The 20,553-nt window shown below is 42.1% G+C and overlaps 1 protein-coding gene across 1 annotated transcript in view; it reads right to left on the bottom strand.

The window, feature by feature from the left end:
- The window catches only part of vapal (VAMP (vesicle-associated membrane protein)-associated protein A, like), a 152,180-nt gene that overhangs the window by 17,270 nt on the left and 114,357 nt on the right, over positions 1 to 20,553 (bottom strand). The window contains exons 3-5 of the mRNA XM_072468372.1: positions 19,777 to 19,880; positions 7,347 to 7,427; positions 2,551 to 2,730 (exon numbers count right to left, since the gene is read on the bottom strand). Of these exons, the coding sequence (XP_072324473.1) occupies positions 2,551 to 2,730; positions 7,347 to 7,427; positions 19,777 to 19,880 (365 nt within the window). The remainder of the gene's footprint in view (positions 1 to 2,550; positions 2,731 to 7,346; positions 7,428 to 19,776; positions 19,881 to 20,553) is intronic.

Below are 20,553 nucleotides of genomic sequence, written 5' to 3'. Positions count from 1 at the left end.
TGGGCTACATCCTAGAGTTCTAAAGGAGATAGCTGAAGAAATAGTGGAGGCGTTAGTTATGATCTTTCAAAAGTCACTGGAGTCAGGTAAAGTCCCAGAGGATTGGAAAATCGCTGTTGTAACCCCCCTGGTCAAGAAGGGAACAAGAAAAAAGATGGAAAATTATAGGCCAATTAGCCTAACCTCGGTTGTTGGCAAGATTCTAGAATCCATCGTTAAGGATGAGATTTCTAAATTCTTGGAAGTGCAGGGTCGGATTAGGACAAGTCAGCATGGATTTAGTAAGGGGAGGTCATGCCTGACAAACCTGTTAGAGTTCTTTGAAGAGATAACAAATAGGTTAGACCAAGGAGAGCCAATGGATGTTATCTATCTTGACTTCCAAAAGGCCTTTGATAAGGTGCCTCACGGGAGACTGCTGAGTAAAATAAGGGCCCATGGTATTCGAGGCAAGGTACTAACATGGATTGACGATTGGCTGTCAGGCAGAAGGCAGAGAGTTGGGATAAAAGGTTATTTTTCGGAATGGCAACAGGTGACGAGTGGTGTCCCCCAGGATTCAGTGTTGGGGCCACAGCTGTTCTCTTTATATATTAACGATCTAGATGACGGGACTGGGGGCATTCTGGCTAAGTTTGCTGATGATACAAAGATAGGTGGAGGGGCAGGTATTATTGATGAGGTGGGGAGGCTGCAGAAAGATTTAGACAGTTTAGGAGAGTGGTCCAAAAAATGGCTGATGATATTCAACGTGGGCAAGTGAGAGGTCTTGCAGTTTGGAAAAAATAGAGACATGGACTATTTTCTAAACGGTGACAAAATTCATAATGCTGAAGAGCAAAGCGACTTGGGAGTCCTAGTCCAGGATTCTCTAACGGTAAACTTGCAGGTCGAGTCCGTAATTAAGAAAGCAAATGCAATGTTGTCATTTATCTCAAGAGACTTGGTATATAAAAGCAGGGATGTACTTCTGAAGCTTTATAAAGCACTAGTTAGGCCCCATTTAGAATATTGTGAGCAACTTTGGGCCCCACACCTCAGGAAGGACATACTGGCACTGGAGTGGGTCCAGCGGAGATCCACACGGATGATCCCAGGAATGGTAGGCCTAACATACGATGAACGTCTGAGGATCCTGGGATTATATTCATTGGAGTTTAGGAGGTTGAGGGGAGATCTAATAGAAACTTACAAGATAATGAATGGCTTAGATAGGGTGGACGTAGGGAAGTTGTTTCCATTAGCAGGGTAGACTAGGACCCGGGGGCACAGCCTTAGAATAAAAGGGAGTCACTTTAGAACAGAGATGAGGAGAAATTTCTTCAGCCAGAGAGTGGTGGGTCAGTGGAATTCATTGCCACAGAGGACGGTGGAGGCCGGGACGTTGAGTGTCTTTAAGACAGAAGTTGATAAATTCTTGATTTCTCGAGGAATTAAGGGCTATGGAGAGAGAATGGGTAATGGAGTTGAAATCAGCCATGATTGAATGGTGGAGTGGACTCGATGGGCCGAATGGCCTTACTTCCGCTCCTATGTCTTATGGTCTTATGGAGGTAAGAAAGGGAAGGGCATGCATTAGAACATAGAGTGCAGGAGGCCATTTGGCCCATCGAGTCTGCATCGACCCACTTAAGCCCTCATTTCCACCCTATCCCCCTAACCCAATAACCCCTCCTTTTTGGTCACTAAGGGCAATTTATCATGGCCAATCCACCTAACCTGCACGTCTTTGGACTGTGGGAGGAAACCGGAGCACCCGGAGGAAACCCACACAGACACGGGGAGAACGTGCAGACTCCGCACAGATAGTGACCCAGTGGGGAATCGAACCTGGGACCCTGGTGCTGTGAAGCCACAGTGCTATCCACGTGTGCTACCGTGCTGCCCCTAGAATCACATACCTTAAAGAGTTGCTTCCATGAGCAAGAGGGCAAGTAAAGTCGCCACAGTCCTAGTGACCATAGGCTGCTTTTCCCTTTGAGGGGGAAAGCTGACTGGTGGGGATTTAACCTGAGGATCACCACATCTCAGGCGAGGGGCAAGATTGAGAAGGGGGGGCCTTCATAAATAACCTCAGTTGGTATGAGAATTGAAACCACACTGTTGGCCTCACTTTGCATCACAAACTTGCTGTCCAGCCAATTTAGCTCCTTTAAGGAATGTGTGATGGAAATGTGAAACATAACAGGGAACAAAAGTACGACAAGTGAAGAGACTGAATGTTTAAAGGGAATATTACTCCACAATATGCTTGATCACGTCAGTCCATTCTGTACAAACAGTCAAAGCCATTCCTTGGTCAACCTGAAATGGGGTACATTAGTACGACACAGAAGGACACCTTTCCCTTTCTCATTCCTTCCCTCCCCCATGCCAGATTCAACCTCCGATCATTTCTTTGATTGTACCAGCCGCTGGAATGATCCCAGTATTGGGTGGTAATCTCTCAGATTAAGAGCAACATTCTTCTGTCAAAATATCTTGACATGCCTCCAGGAATGAATGTGTTATACCGTTCAAAGCTCTCTGTACTGGCTCATAAAAGCTTACTTTCAGCTGTCGATTCTCATCTGTCATTTTCACCAACTCAACTTGAAGCCTCTTGCATTCTTCCATTAGTTTCCGCACTTCAGTGTCATCCAGTGAAACACTAGCAGATTTGGGCATTGCCGGTCCATCAGGTTTAGATGCATTCGTTATTGCAGCAGGTTTGCTTACTTCAAGATCATTCTGCAAACATTTTCAAAAGAGGGTATTATTTATACTTAATGTATTTATGGAAAATTGTTAAAACACAAATTAAGTAACACATGTGTAACTCCCAATGTCAAAAAAAATATTGTCATGTCCAGGAATTTGCGGGCGAGTTATTTTAACAGGATTCCCAGCATTTAGAGTCGGCACTTATTTTAAATATTCTGGTTACTTAGCTGATACACTAAACACTACTCAGAAGGAAAACATTTCTCCCACAGATCAATAAATATTGTATTCTCACTTCACACTTGCCAACCCCCCCACACACATAATAATTTTCTTTCAACTTAGTGGGGATAATGTAGCAGCATTTGAAAATACTAGTAAATTGGTAAGTATTTGCATTTTAAAAGTTCCTTGGCCATCATTTGAAATTTTAGATTACCGTCTGGCAATCAAGACAACCTACCGCAGTACATTTTATAAATACAAGTGTTTGACACTTTTTTCTGCTGAATTCATCCACCTGACTTTGTACAAATGTATATAGACAGGTTTAAATGATAAAAGAGTAGTTTCACATTAAAGGGAAGTATATACTCCATTATTTATGCATACATAAAGGCCTGCTTATGGTTCAGAATCCACAAAACCCTATCCACCTTCTGCAAAAATGTCAAACATGTATGCAACCAGAAGAACAGTGGACTCCTCTTATTGTCTTTGTCAATTTTCTAAACTGTCAATTCTACAGTTTTTGATTCAGGATATTTTTGGTCACACCAGTCAGATGAGTGCTCACAGCTCCCTCAAAATGAGAGAAGAAAATTAAATCCCCTTGAACTGCAGCAGCAGTCATCTGAAAAAAGGCCGCTGATTGCAGAATGATTAAAACTCAAATACTTTCTGCCAAAGAAACTACATACGGAGTGAAAGTCATTTTTTCTCCCCCCCCCCCCCCACCATTAGTCGCAAACGTGACAACAGGAATCCACTGTACGATTCTTGCTGCAATACTTGCATTAATCCTAAACTGAACTACATGCTAACTGGAACAGACCTGGACCTTTTGCACTCTGGTGTCACTGGCTGGGGCAGATACAAATCCCTGCAGGTCACTTCTATGGCTACCACTGGTTGGAGTCTGACGGATGCCACCACGGATTGGAGTGTGAAACCTGAGACCATTTCCTGGTGTGGGTACAGCACGTGGAGGTGGTCGAGCACTGTCATAATAGTGCACAAAGCTATGCAGATCCATCTTTGCTGTATCTAACGGGATGTCTAAACCACTGTCTAATGGGTCGCACTCTACAATCTCGTTCTGCTATACAGAAAAAAAAACTTCAGGTAGATACATGCAATAATAACTAGCTTCTCTTATGACTCTTATAAGCAGAGCTTGCATTTCTTTCTTTTGAGGCCTTCTAGTAATTTTTTGTCCTATAAGAAAAGAACACATTATTTAAGAGAATACAGTTATCAGATAAATGCCACACTCCTCTGCTGGTTTTGATTCAAATATTCCAATAAGTTGACATAAGTTTTGTCCACTGTTACCAATGGCATATTTACAGAAGGGGGAAAGTTTACTAATATATACACAAACATATGCCCAATTGCTTATGACAAAAATGCATGCCCTTCTTATAATACCAAGTCCTTTGTTAACCTTGAAAGCATTAATTACTGCTTTTGTTGTGTCAATCACAGAAAGTTACTACTTCAGTGATGTCAACAGGCTTGCAACAATGCACAATTCTGGGCATATGAAAGATTTACTGTGTCCATTCGGACAATTATATAAAAAAAAAGCTACCAAGCACCACAATTAGGACATTGTCCTTCCACGCCTGGGAAGCATCAGACCTCCAAGAGCCTAATAGGAGCATTTTAAGGTGATTTTGTTAGACCTCCCCTGTGTCATAACATACAAAACATAGAAAAAATAGGAGGAGGCCATTCAGCCCTTCAAGCCCACTCCACCATTCATGATCATGGCTGGTCATTCAACTCAATAGCCTAATCCCGCTTTCCCCCATATCCTTTGATCTCCTTCGCCCAAAGTGCTATATCTAACTGCTTCTTGAAACCATATAATGTTTTGGACTCAACTACTTCCTGTGGTAACAAATTCCACACGCTCACCGCTCTCTGGGTGAAGAAAGTTTTCCTCATCTCTATCCTAAATGGTCTACCCCCATATCCTCAGACTGTGATCCCTGGTTCTGGACACACCCACCACCGGGAACATCCTTCCTGCATCTACCCTGTCCAGTCCGGTTAGAATGTTATAGGTTTCTATGAGATCCCCCCCTCATTCTTCTGAACTCCAGCGAATACAATCCTAACCGATTCAATCTCTTCTCATACGTCAGTTCTGCCATCCCAGGAATCAGTCATATTTGTACTCCTACTATATATATCTAGAAAGGGCCTAACATTCTTTTCAGGTGAGGCAATGCTTCATGTGCACCTCCTTCAATCTTGTCTATTGCATTCGCTGCCCTCAATGCTGTCTACTCTACATTGGAGAGAATAAATGCAAACAGGGCGACCGCTTTGCAGACCGTCTTCAATCCGTCCACAAGCAGGATCCAGACCTCCCTGTCGCTTGCCATTTCAACTCACCATCCTGCTCTCATGTCCGCCCTTGGCCTGGTGTAATGTACCAGTGAAGCCCAGCGCAAACCACAGAAATAGCACTTCATCTTCTGATTAGGCACATTACAGTCTTCCAGACTTAACATGGAGTTCAACAACTTTCAACTGTGAACTCTCTCTCTCACCTTTACCCCATTTTTATTTCTATTAATTTATTTTCATTTCTTCCATTGATCTGTTTTTCCATCTCACCACTCACTCGCTCGCTCGCCGCCCCCCCCCCCCACATCGCTGATCCTCTATCCGGCCCCACTGCTCCACGCACCCCCTCCCCCCCCTCCCTACCAGTATAATTCTGATCCTATTTCCAGTTCTCTCCAGCTTTGCCAAAGAGGCATTCAGACTCAAAACCTTAGCTCCCTTCTCTCCACAGTTGCTGTCAGACCTGCTGGAATTGTCCAACATTTTCTGTTTTTGTTTCAGATTCCAGCATCCACACCTAGAAACAACACTGATTTAGTTACGCACTAAATTAAGTGGTAACCCCATAGTCTTTAATTGAGTATGTTTCTATGCTCTACCGCAATTCTGTTGAATAGTTCATAGTAATCACTTAAAGTCTAATACGAAATTAAACTGAAAAAAACTACATTAGTCATAGAATCAACAGTGCAGAAGGAGGCCATTCGGCCCATCGAGTCTGCACCGGCCCTTGGAAAGAGCACCCTACTGAAGCCCACACCTCCACCCTATCCCCATAACCCAGTAACCCCCACCTAATCTTTGTTGGACACCAAGGGCAATTTAGCATGGACAATCCGCCTAATCTGCACATCTTTGGATAGTGGGAGAAACCGGAGGAAACCCACGCAGACAGGGGGAGAACGTGTGGACTCCGCACAGTCAGTGACCCAAGCCAGGAATCGAACCTGGAACCTTGGAGCTGTGAAGCAATTGTGCTAACCACTGTGCTACCGTGCCACAGTCAATCCAATTAAACAAAGCTCTTCAATAATTTAGGATAGTAAGAATTAAAATGAGCAATAAATGCAATAAGGGAATTATTGATTATTGCTGCAGACCGCCCTTTTGGCAGACAGGGAAAGGTTCGCACAAATTAACAAGGCCTGCAAAAAGGCCAGAATGTTTATCATATAGGATTTCAATCACTCAGACTGATAAATCAAGTGAATGCTTCAGTAGGCAATATATGTTTGCTTTCTTATTCTTTTTCTTGAAAGGAAAGTGTGGTCCTTGGCTATACTAGGTTTAATCTTTATCAATGACCCAAATCGGTTACAAAAAAAGTTACGAAAATATGCTAAATTTTATATCACAATAATCATTTTCAAATCAAACATTTTTATACGGGGATACAAAAACAACAGTCATTCAAAAGAAGTACATATAAAAAGAAATACTTTGAGGAAGTGAATGTTTCTTCAAAAGTTGATTATACATAATAATAATTAGTATAAAATTAGAAAGTAACTTTTGGTTCCACTTTCACATATAATGTCCACGAGGAACAATAAAAGATGAGAAATCCTAAACTGGACAGACATTTATTTCCACCCAATTTGAAGTAAATCGGAGAGATCCCCTAACAGCTTGTTTTAGGACCATTACTACTTCAATTTAAAAAGTCTTAAGTTTCTACATTTGCAAAGGATACAAAAATGGGAAATACATTAGTTGAAAAATATAACTAGATGTTAAAGTACGCTTTGCATTTAAAAATCAATAAAGGATTAACTAATTTCTCAAAAACGTTTTTCTTCTAAGAATATTCAGGGAGCAAAGGCAAAATCTGGTTCAAAGTTTGTTTAATCGTTTATGGGATGTGGACGTTGCTGGCACGGCAGCATTTGGTGCCTGTCCCGCAAGGACAATTAAGGGTTACCACATTTGTGTTAAATAAAACAATTTCTTGTGCTGTGCAATCAATTAACTATATCTGTCTAAGTAGAAAAATTACATCAATTCTAAAAGTAACCTTCCTGAGCTCAAGTAAAAGGCATTTTGGACATTCACTGTCTACTTACTGATTTCTCATTGTCAACAGGCAATTCAAAGACACATCTGAGTTTAGAGTCCATGAGATCTTCAGACTTTGCATCTTTCCACTAAGGAAATCAAAAAGGTCTGTATAAATAACTTTCACTTGGACATAGAAAACAATAGGTAACATTTGTCAGGAGAAACCAGAGCACCAACATTGAAGGACTCACATCTAAACTATTCAACGACCTTTCCCAAAGGACACTTGGCATGCAAACCAACGACAGTTCAATAGTGCATTGCACAGACTTTAGATTAAAATGAAAAAAATAAAGGCCAAACTATAGTTGAAGTGGAAATTTGCCAAATATCTGGAGAATCTCATCCTGAGAAGTACAGCACTGAATGAGGAATTCCAGACTTGCAGTTTGATAAAGTTATAATATTTACAAATCAAAAACAATGCTTTCTGAATTTGGGAAATTGGCGAAAGACACTTAGCCCAATACAAACAGTAGCTTTTTGGATGATACAATTACAGACAAATTGAACTAGCTTCAAGTTTTGTTAAATCAGTTTAACTGCACTATAGTGAAATACATCCCAGTTTTTTAAATATGAATTCTATCTCAAAAAACCTTGGGGTCCAATCAGTATGACACAGGTTTTGAGATTTTGTACAAATTTTTCACAAGTCTAAATAACAATTTATGTGCCTAACGTGGAATTTACCACCAACATGCAGGCACGAGGGTACAAGCAAGGTAGCTGCGTGGGTGCACAGCAATCCAAAGGTCCCCACACGGGCTGAGCATGGTCTCTTTAAATTGCCACAGGGGCAAAAATCTTTAAAGGGGCTACACAGTTATTTTTTTCTAAATCACTTATGCACTCTACAAAAATGAAGTCTGCAAGGCTGCGACAATACCTTTTAATGAATCAAACAATTGTACAGCACAATGGGAGCCATTCATCTCAACAAGCCTGTGCCGGCTCTTTCAACAAACAACCCAGTTGGTTCCATTCCCTAGCCCTTGCCCCATAGCCCTAGGATTATTTCTACTTCAAGATTTATCCAATTGTGTTAGGAATCTGTGCCCTTGATCCTAACAGGCAGTGCATTACAATTCGGAGCTACACACTGAAAAGATTTTTCCTCATGCTGCCATATCTTAAATTTGCTCTCTCTGGTTATCAATCTTCAGCCACTGGAAACACCTTTCCTTTATTTACTCTATCTCACCCCTGATAAATATTTAGTTTATCATGAATTAAGTGATGGACATAGTATGTGAAAACTACAAATAAGTAACAATAATTGGAATATAAAACCTTAGAGGGTTGTATTCCCGGTTTTAGAGCCAATTTAGCATTAAGTGAGCATTGTGCAAGTTTTACCCTAAGTGTGTGCTCTGACACATAAAGGGTAAAAGGATGACTAGGGAGAGGGTAGGGCCTCCTTAAGGATAAACAAGGTCATCTATGTGCAGATCCACAAGGGATGAGAGATGTCCTAAAATGAATATTTCTCAACAGTACTTACTGTTGAGAAAGGTAAGAATGTGAGGGAAATTGGGGAAATAAAAAGTGATGTCTTGAGGAGTGTACATATTACAGAGAAGGAGGTGCTGGAGGTATTAAAGCACACCAAAGATAGATAAATCCCCAGGACTTGATGAAATGTATCCCAGGACATTGTGGGAGGCTAGGGAGGAAATTGCCGGCCCCCGTGTTAATAAGAACATAAGAACTAGGAACAGGAGTAGGTCACCTGGCCCCTCGAGCCTGCTCCGCCATTCAATGAGATTATGGCTGATCTTTTGTGGACTCAGCTCCACTTTTCGGCCCGAACACCGTAACCCTTAATCCCTTTATTCTTCAAAAAACGATCTTTATCTTAAAAACATTTAATGAAGGAGCCTCAACTGCTTCACTGGGCAAGGAATTCCATAGATTCACAACCCTTTGGGTGAAAAGGTTCCTCCTAACTCAGTCCTAAATCTACTTCCCCTTATTTTGAGGCTATGCCCCCTAGTTCTGCTTTCACCTGCCAGTAGAAACAACCTGCCCGCATCTATCCTATCTATTCCCTTCATAATTTTATGTTTCTATAAGATCCCCCCTCATACTTCTAAATTCAGAGTACAGTCCCAGCCTACTCAACCTCTCCTCGTAATCCAACCCCTTCAGCTCTGGGATTAACCTAGTGAATCTCCGCTGCACACCCTCCAGCGCCAGTACGTTCTTTCTCAGGTAAGGAGACCAAAACTGAACACAATACTCCAGGTGTGGCCTCACTAACACCTTATACAATTGCAGCATAACCTCCCTAGTCTTAAACTCCATCCCTCTAGCAATGAAGGACAAAATTCCATTTGCCTTCTTAATCACCTGTAAACCAACATTTTGCGACTTATGCACTAGCACACCCAGGTCTCTCTGCACAGCAGCATGTTTTAATATTTTATCATTTACATGATAATCCCTTTTGCTGTTATTCCGACCAAAATGGATAACCTCATTTGTCAAGATTGTATTCTATCTGCCAGACCCTAGCCCATTCACTTAAACTATCCAAATCCCTCTACAGACTTCCAGTATCCTCTGCACTTTTTGCTTTAAAAAGTTGAGATATTTGAATCATCGACAGCCACAGGAGAGGTGCTTGAAGATTGGAGAGCAGCAAATGTTGTGCCCTTGTTAGAAAGGGCTATAGGGATAAACCTGGGAACTACTTACTTCTGTAGTGGGCAAGTTGTTGGAAGATAGGAGGGACAGGATCTACAGGCACTTAGACAGGCAAGGGCTAATTAGGAAAAGTCAGCATGGCTTTGTAAGGGGACAGTCATGTCTCACAAAATTGATTGAGTTTTTTTGAAGGCAAGAAGTACAAGAAGGCAGATGAGGGTAGTGCAGTTCACATGGTCTACATGGACTTTAGCAAGGCCCTGGACAAGGTACCGCATGGTAGGTTGATGCAAAAGGTTAAATCTCATGGAATCCAGGGTGAGCGAGCCAATTGGATACAAAATTGGCTTTGCGACCGAAGCCAAAAGGTGGTTGTGGAGGGTTGTTTTTCAAACTGGAGGCCTGTGACCAGCGGTGTGCCTCAGGGATCGGTGCTGGGTCCACTGTTATTTGTTATATATATTAATGATTTGGATGAGAATGAAGGTTAGTAAGTTTGCAGATGACACCAAGATTGGTGGCATAGTGGATAGTGAAGATGGTTATATATGATTGCAACAGGATCTTGACCAATTGCGCCATTGAGCCGATGAATTGCAGATGGGAGTTTAATTTGGATAAATGTGAGGTGATAACATTTCGGTAGATCATATCAGGGCAGGACCTACTCAGTTAATGGTAGGGAGTTGGGGCCAGTTACAGAACAAAGAGATCTATGGGTACAGGTTCATAGCTCCTTGAAGGTGAAGTCGCAGGTGGACAGGGTGGCGAAGAACACATTCAGCATGCTAGGTTTTATTGGTCAGAATATTGAATACAGAAGGTGGGGCGTCTTGTTGAAGTTGTACAAGACTTTGACAAGACCACACATGGAATACTGTGTTCAGTTCTGGTCACCCTATTATAGGAAGGATATTGTATAAATTAGAGAGAGTGCAGAAGAGGTTTACGATGATGCTACCAGGACTTGTTGGTCTGTGTTATAAGGAGAGGCTGGGACTTTTTTCCTTGGAGCGTAGGAGGCTCAGGGGTGATCTTATAGAGGTCTATAAAATAATGAAGAGCATAGATAAGGTGGATAGTCAACATCTTTCCAAAAGGTAGAGGAGTCTACAACTAGAGAAGCATAGGTTTAAGATGAGAGGGGAGAAACACAAAAGAGACCGGAGGGGAAATTGTTTCACACAGGGTAGTGAGCATCTGGAACGAGCTGCCAGAGGCAGTGGTAGAGGCAGGTCCAATTTTTTCCTTTCAAAAACAGTTAGACAGTGACATGGGCAGGGTGGGTAGAGTGATATGGGCCAAATGCGAGCATGTGGGACGAGCTGAGTGATAGAAACTGGGCAGCATGGGCAAGCTGGGCCGAAGGGCCTGTTTCCTTGCTGTAAACATCCATGACTATGTTTCCTCTGACACAAAGGTTATCAAACACTAACTGGATATATTGTAGTGTAATAGTTGGTTCACACAAGACTCAAAACATTCAATGCTGGCATTGGATGAACTGTGCCATGTCTGTCTCCACAGTCCAAAGTTTCTCAGGTTACTACAAAGCAACAGAATCTTTTGGTGAAATTTCTGGCCTCATCTTTGAAATGGCCATGGGCATGAAAAGACAATCTGAAGACCTGTGTTCCAAAACTGGCTACCCTCCTAACCAAGCGACAGTGTGGCTACAATAACTGGCATCTACCCATCAATGTGGAAAATTATCTGGTTAAGTCCCGTTCACAAAAAAGACAAACAAATCTAATCTAGGCAATTGCCACCACGTATCAGCCCGTTTACAATTAACAAAGTTGATGTGAGTTGTTGTCGACAATGCTGTTAAGCTGCAACAGCCTGCATGCTGATGGTCAGCTGGATTCCATCAGGACTACTCGTCTCCAAACCTCATTACATTCTTGGTTCAGAAACATGGACAGAAAAAATTCTAAATGTGTGACGAGAGAAAATGGTCAACATGAAGTTTCCATTTGACCGGATGTGTCATCAAGTACCCCAAGCAAAATGTAAATCATTGGAAATGACACAGGGCCGCAGACAGAGCTTTAAACTAATAGTAGTAAAGGTTTGGAGATTTAGAAATCCAAAGAGAAAGGTCGAGGCATTGGAACAGTGTAGAAATGTGGGTAAAGAGGAGCAGAATGGGGCAGGAAGGGACTGAGTTTAAGAAAATATGTACACTAATGAATAATCTCATTGCAGGAAATAGAAAATAAATGAAATTAAAAGCTCTTTAAATGAATACACGAACCATCAGCAATCTGATAGGTGAACTGGTGGTACAAATAGAGGCAAGTGATTTAGATGCAATCGCCATTTCAGGGATGTGATTGCAAGATGATCAAAGTTAGAAATTAAGTATTCCAGGGTACACAATATTTTGTAAAGACAAGACAAAATGGCATGGGGGGAGGGTGAATAAAAGATGTCATACGGATTTTGGAGAGAAGGAATATGGCCTCAGAAGATCATGAAGTAGAATCAGTATTGGTAGAAATTAGAAACAGCAAGAGTCAGAAACCACTGGTGGAAGAGTTTATAGGCCCCCTGATAATGATTATATGGTGGACAGAGCATGAAACAAGAAATCATTGGAGCTTGTTACAAAAGGCAATAAGAATTGTGGGGGACTTTAATCTTCATATGGACTGGGACAATCAAGTTGTCAAGAGTGGACTAGAGATGAGTTTATCGTATGTTTTTGTGAGTTCCTTGGACCAATACATTTTGGAACCAACGAAGGATGAAGTATTGTGCAATGAAGTAGGGTCGATTAGCAAAGATCTATGTACTAAAAGATCCACTTGGAAATAATGATCAGAATACCACTGAATTCCGGGTTAAATTTGTAAGTGACATACTCCAATCAAAGAATCAAACTCAAACCTGAGAGGAAAACTGAACAAGGTAAATCGACTAAAAGGTATGGCTATAAATGAACAGTGGGAAACACTTGAAAAAACGTCAAACACAAGAATACATGGAAAAACAAAAAGCAAGAACGATGCATCTGTGGCTCACTCAGGAAGTAAAGGATAATATTAGATTAAAAGATTACAATATTGCAAAAACAGTAACAAGTCTGAGGATTGGCAGTCTTTTAGAAATCAGCAATTGGCAACCAAATAGTGGTCAGCACTTTTGCTGCACAGCGCCAGAGTCCCAGGTTCGATTCCCGGCTTGTGTCACTGTCTGTGTGGAGTCTGCATGTTCTCCCCTTGTCTGCGTCGGTTTCCTCTGGGTTCTCCAGTTTCCTCCCACAAGTCCCGAAAGACGTTCTGATGGTGGACATTCTGAATTCTCTCTCAGTGTACTCAAACAGGCGCTGGAATGAGCCACTAGGGGATTTTCACAGTAACTTCATTGCAGTGTGTAGCCATCTGGGATGGCCACTTACAAAGGATCATGGGAAATATGGCCACCTGCAAAGGACCATGTGAAATACGATCAACCCAGGACTCAAGATGCTCCGAGCTTATGTATATTGGCAACTCAGATAACTAGACGCTATCGAAACCCCCAGCTACTTTGCATTCTAATGGCCCAATTCCCCAGAACAAAAGACCTGTACTCAGGTAACAGATACAGAAGACTCATTGGCGCCACTCCCTTTGCTCAGGGAGCCCAAAAAGCCACGGTCAATGACCGCTCAGGACACGCCCTGCCATCAAGGCACCCGCCCCTTTATTGGGCAAAATCAAAGGCAGTAATCAAAGCCTGCAGAATTATTGGGTCCAAAGCTAAGGGCCACCCAAAAGAGCACGAAACCCCAGAAGGATAAAGAGAGACACTGCCATGTGTTCAGTCTCTCTTGGCCCCGGTGCTCGGTCTCTCTTGGCCCCGACATACGCTAAAACCAAGTGTAGCATCACGACCAGAAGACAAGTTCAAGACCAACGATCGCTACTAGACGGATGAGCCCAGCAGAAACGAAGTCACTTCTCCAGACCCAGCCACGCAAGATCCGAACAAAGGACTTGTTCCTCTGCATAAAGCTGGGTGCCTGAAGTTAAGTACAGGTTGTTGCAGTGTTAGGTGTAATTTAGCTTGTAGTGTTTTATGTTGCATGTCGAAGTAATTCTTGTGTGTAAATAAACTATTATTGAACTTGAACTAACTGGTTGGTTGGTCTTTGATCGATATCCGGTAAAACCTTGTGGTGGTATCATTTGATACCTGGCGACTCTGAAAAGCAATATCATTAATAACTGTCATATCAGTATCCAGTTAAAAGAGCAACATTATTGGCGTCTCTGGTACCGATTGGCAACAAGTGTTAATGTAAACCCACTTGTGACAATAAAGATTATTATAAACAGTTGATAAAAAGGAAAAGAATAGAATTAGAGTAAACGAGTCAGAAATATAAAAAAAGGATTGTAAGAGAGTAGTTAAAGTTAACATTGGTCTGCTAGAATCACAGAGAAGGGAAATTATCGTGGGGAAATGGCATAGGCATTGAACAAATATTTTGTGTCTGTCTTCACAGACCTTGGGCAGCACGGTAGCATTGTGGATAGCACAAGTACTTCACAGCTCCAGGGTCCCAGGTTTGATTCCGGCTTGGGTCACTGTCTGTGCGGAGTCTGCACATCCTCCCCGTGTGTGCGTTGGTTTCCTCCGGGTGCTCCGGTTTCCCCCCATAGTCCAAAGATGTGCAGGTTAGGTGGATTGGCCATGATAAATTGCCCTTAGTGTCCAAAATTGCCCTTAGTGTTGGGTGGGGTTACTGGGTTATGGGGATAGGGTGGAGGTGTTGACCTTGGGTAGGGTGCTCTTTCCGAGAGCCGGTGCAGACCCGCTAGGCCGAATGGCCTCCTTCTGCACTGTAAATTCTATGATTCACAGTAGAAGACACGAGTATAATTCCAGAAATAGATGATAAACTAGGGGCTACAATTAGACAAATTAATACCAAAGAGAGAAAATGTTTGGAGAAACGTAATGGACTAAGACTAACAAATTCCCAGTGGCTGATGACCTACACCCTAAAGTTCTAAAGGAGATAGCTGCAGAGATAATGGTTGTGATTTTCCAGAATTCAATGGCTTCGGGAATAGTCCCATCTGATTGGAATTAGCAAATGTTCTTTTGCTTTTCAAGGGAGGGAAGGAAAAAGAAAACAGGGAACTATAAGACAGTTAGCCAAACACAAGTTATTGGGAAAATGCTAAAATTTGTTGTTAAGGAAGTCTTAACAATGCGTTTAGAAAACCATAGTGTGATTAGGAAAAGTCAAATTGTTTGGAGGTTTTTAAGGATGTAACTAGGAAGGTAGATAAAGGCGAACCAGTAGATATGGTTTACCTGGATTTACAAAACAATTTCAGCAAGATGCCATACAAAAGGTTAATAGGCAAGAAAATTGCACACAGAGTTAGAGGTAATAAATTAACCTGGATGGAGAATTGTTTAACAGATATATTACGATCCCAGTTGATGTTATAACTGGACAGGAAGATCCCAGAACGGAACCCTGGCTCAAAAGACCGTAACTTTTACTTTTTTTATAAAACGTGGAGGAAGAGTTACAGCACCCGTAATTAGTTTAAACAAGAAATAAACAGTTATCAAACAAAAAAAAAATTGGATTATAATACAATACTCCTTTCTCTATCCTCTCTCTTGGGCAGTCCCTCAGCTTCAAGGATGGCATGCTTCCACTCCGGGAGGTGGGTTCTGTGGTGGCTGAAAATACGATCCTGGATTCACAGACTCTGCCAGAGTTTGGCAGGTAGTGATTGATGAGGTGGGGAGGGTGGGATGCTCTGGATTCTGCGCTCTCCTTCTGCTGTATACGCTTGGCCTCCACGTGCTCCACCCTATGACGCTTAAGGTGATTGGCACCTTCGCGGATGCTTTTTCTCCAGTTTGTGCATTCCAAGGCAAGCGATTCCCACGTGTCAGTGGGGATGTTACAATTATTTACGGAGGCTTTCAGAGTGCTCTTGTAGTATTTCCTCTGCCCTCCTAGTGATCGCTTGCCATTGCGGAGATCGGAGTAGAGCATTTGTCTTGAGAGTCTTGTGTTGGGCATGTGGACATTGTGGCCGCCCATCGCAGCAGATCGAGCATGGCATGCCTCGATACTGGGGAATATTGGCCTGGGAGAGAACGCTCATGTTGGTTCACCTATCCTGTCAGTGGGTTTGCAGAGGCAGCGTTGGTGATATCTCTCCATGGATATGATGTGTCTGCTATACATTATCCATCTTTCTGATGTATACAGGAGGGCAGGGACCATGGCTGCTCTGTCGACCACAAGCTTGGTTCTGGGTTTGAGGTCTCTGTCTTAGAATCCTCTGTTCCTCAAGCGTCTGAAGACTGCATTGGCGCATTGGAGTCGATGTTGGATTTCGTCGTCAATATCTGCTTGTCCCGAGAGGAGACTCCCGAGGTATAGGAAATGATCCCCATTGTCCAAGGGTTCACTGTGGCAGGAGCAGGCTGGTAGAGAACCTTTGTTTTCAAGATGTTTAGTCGGAGACCCATTCTCTCACTTTGGTCAAAAGAATTTTTTTTTTAAATGTTTTTTTAATTTTTAAACAAAGGTAAGAAACTTGTATGTGTGGGTGTTCAACGAGACTTGGCTGTGCTTGCACAGTGCAAAAATTAACATACAGGTACAGAAAACAATTATGAAGGCAAATGGCATGTTGGCGTTATTGCAAGGGGACTAGAGTGCAGGAATAAGAAGTCTTACAAGATATGTACATGCCTTTGGTGAGACCACGCCTGGAGTATTGTGTGCAGTGTTCGGCTCCAAGGTTAGTAATCCCCTACTACAGACTGCAAAATTAAGGTTGAAGCAACTGGTTGCTGGATCCCTGAGAGGCTGTGAAAGCTTGAAAGCTGGTGCCTATTCAAGACAAAGGAATATTGAAAGGAGAGCTGTAAAACCTGGAGTTGGGTCCTTGCTGAAACCAGCTTAGGGAAAACATTGTAAGAAAATTGTGAACTGTGTCTTTTTGAGTGGAATTTGAAAACACTCAAGGGGAATTTGAGGAGAAATCCACAGGTCGATTGGGTGCCATCTGCCACTTAGTTTCAGAATGGGGTGCATCTGATCACAGTTTTCCATGTTGGATTACAGGGACCGTGTTTACACGGAGAACATTGCAGCATAAGATGTGTAACCAGTGTTATCCTTCAAATCTACATACGTTTGTAAAGATAACTCCGAAGGAGTATAATTTTGTACTCAAACGTTTTATGTTTAAGAAATATTTTTTGTTGTTAAAATCTAATTGGCAGTCCTGTGATTCTGTTCATTCGTGTTTTCTAACTAAAAAGGTAAAATGTTATGATCTTGTTATGAGCCTGGGTTCCATTCTAGTACCATCCTGTCTAATAGTAACACTAACTAGGTTTGTAACACCAAGTTTAAGAAAATAAAGTTAAATTGGAGGTGGTACATGAAAGTTTGCTAAATTGGTCCCTGTGATGAGAGCCCATATAGTATATTCCTGCTCTTATTTTTTGTGTTCCTGTGAATTGGGGGTAACCTCCCCACTGGTTGGGAGTCATAACAAGCATCAAGGAAGATGGCTATGGTTGCTGGGAGGCCAATCATCTCATTCCCAGAAGCTCATTGCAGGAGTTCCTCACGGTAGTGTCCTAGGCCAAACCAACTTCAGCTGCTTCATCAATGATCTTCCCTCCATCATTAGGTCAAAAGAGGGAGGTTGACTGATGATTGTACAATATTCAGCACCAATTATGACACCTCAGATAATGGAACAGTGTGTGTCCACATGTAGTAAGACCTACACAACATTCCTGCTTGGGCTTATAGTGGCAAGTGATATTCACATCAAACAATGCAAGGAAACCTCCAGCGAAGAGATGGTCAACAGCATCTCCCTCACCAAATATCCGACTGTCAACATTGTTTTACCACTGACTAGAAACTTAACGGGTCAATCATACAAATAGATGGCTACCAGAACCGGTCAAAGGCTGCATCGAATAACTCACCACCCGACTTCCCAAAACCTGCCTACCATCAACAATGCACAAGTCAGAGGTGCGATGGAATACTCTCCACCTGTCTGGATGAGTGCATCTCTAATAACACTCCAGAAACTCAACATTATTCAGGAAAAAGCAGCATGCTTTTTGGGTACAGAAGTGTGTACCATCTACAAGGCGCACAACAGCAACTTGCAAAGACTACTTTGACGGCACCTTTCATATCCACGACCTCCACCACTTAGAAGCACATAGGTAGCAGAAGCCCAGGAACATCACCACCTGCAAGTTCCCCTCCGACACACACCATCATGACTTGGAGGTATATCGCCGTTCCTTCACTGCAGTTGGTAAAAATCCAGAACTCGCTAATTTACAACACTATTTATGTGCCTATATTACAAGGACTGTAGCGCTTCAAGGTTACTTACCTTAATAGGGAGACTCCTAGCAGGGACACCATGAATAGGGAGACCCCCCCCCCCCCCCTCGGGATTCCCCAAGTGATTGAATTCCCCCCTCAGAGACTCCCTAACCAAAGGAACCCATTCTCCATCAAGACCCCCTAACAAAAAGTCCCCCCTCCCAAAGAAACCCCCTAATTTAAGGGATCACTGCCGCAGAGACTCCCAAAACTAAAGGGATCGCCCACAGATAAGAGACCCCTGTTTGGAAGCTAGAGAGCAGTTCAAACAGGGGCAGTGAAAAGAATTACAGCTCTCACATTTACCTGGAAGCTCCAAGTGTCCATTCCTGGAAGGAGAACAGCTATGACCTGCGTTTCAACCCCTCAGATCCATTAGCTGCAAGCCATTTATTCATTTCTAGTAGTGGGCTGTGATTTACAGCTTCCACAAAACAGCTGCAGCCTTGAGTCATTTACCTCCCTTCATGGATGAGTAACTAAGTGCTGAAACAATGTTTACAAACATCAACCACATCAAAGAGAGCTAAGTGCATTCCAATCACTCAAATGGGGGCTCGGAGCATTGCGTTCCATCGGGTAATGCACTTCAGGCATCCAGGATGGAGAATTCACCCCAAAATCTGTGTGCGTGGAAAAACACTTGGGACACTTCTTTAGGAATGCTATTGAATATACTTCAAAAACGTAATATTCTTCAAGGTCACAACTTGGATTGGCTGGAATTCTTTGAACTCCAGAAGTTAATTCAGTTATCCAGTAATTTTCAGAAGCTTATATTAAAAGTTGTACTTTGAGTCTTTTAATAAACGATTAAATCTCATGTCTAATGATAAATCAGCTAGCTGGTTTGAAAAGAGGTTCAGCAATAAAAGATCCTCGAACAATGACTAATGAAACTACAAATGGATCCATCTTCTTTCCCATTACTCAGAGAACGCCAATTCTAACATTGTTACAATCGTTAATCAAGTAACAGGGCAGTTTTGAGCATTCAGGATGATGTTGAGAAATAAAATTAGATATGATAAGAAATGACATGAATTTTAGCGAGAACAGAGACATAAAGTAAGGTATGTTGAAACTTACTTCAGCTGAGAATGAGCAAGGCCATCAGATTTTGTTAAATGCTCCATCTAGTGAGCCAGCTGGAAGCTACAGAAACTTTTGTTAGAAGCATTATGGGCTTAAATTTGGTAATTGGGAAGAATTTGGAAAAAATAAATCACTACATATAATCAGCAAAATTTTATGAAGTACTCAAAAGAGAAGTGGAACAAGCTACTTTAAATAAAATAAGTTTTACAAATCAGAGTGCTGGCCATTATAGAGAATGCGGTAAATACTTTTGCTCTCAAACCTTTTTGATAAAATGTAATACTTACTACTGCTTCCATGTCTCCAACGCCAGGAGGAGCATAGACCGTCTGTACCATAAATTTGTGTTTGCTTTTCTCATTGGGGTCATAGTCAAATGGTTGTAACATTACTGGAGAAGGAAAACAGAAGTGTTAGTTTTGAGAAGGCCAGGGGTCAGTTCTAAAATCTAACATTTTAAAACCGCAAGCATGTGAAGTAACAATGTCGCCCCCTCCCCAGTTAGTTTAAAATATTATCTTGCGGATCGTTATGATAGCTCAAATAGTAGCCAGGTTCTGGTGCTGCCGTTAAGTCACCACTCTGGATGCCTGTAGGTGGTTCATTGATTCCCTTCCTCTATCTGAAAATATATAAACATTATTGCTGAATCCACAAATAGCTGGTAGTAGGATTCAGATGAGGTTCTGTGAACTACAACCAGGGGCAGTACTTTTAAGTTTCAATCCTCTTTTCCTGCCAGGCTTAAACAAGTACATGGTTGGAGCTGGCACTGAAATGCAGCATTCAAGCTGGTTACACAGTGCCATCCAGTGGCAAGAAGAAACCTGAAGACCAAAACATATGAAACTTTTTTTGTCAGTTCAAAATAAGTAAAAATGAAATGAAATGAAAATCACTTATTGTCACAAGTAGGCTTCAAATGAAGCTACTGTGAAAAGCCCCTAGTCGCCACAAATGTCTCTCACCTTACAATATCCATGGAATAGAAGACCACTAAAAGATATTTCTTGCACGTGGGCTCGCACACACTGGCATACCATGTTCAACCTTCAACATGCACA

The sequence above is a fragment of the Scyliorhinus torazame genome, chromosome 11 (genome assembly GCF_047496885.1).
Source record: "Scyliorhinus torazame isolate Kashiwa2021f chromosome 11, sScyTor2.1, whole genome shotgun sequence".
Classification (NCBI taxonomy): Eukaryota; Metazoa; Chordata; class Chondrichthyes; order Carcharhiniformes; family Scyliorhinidae; genus Scyliorhinus; species Scyliorhinus torazame.
Note: the sequence above shows the minus strand (reverse complement) of the source record. Positions and strands in the feature narration are given on the sequence as shown.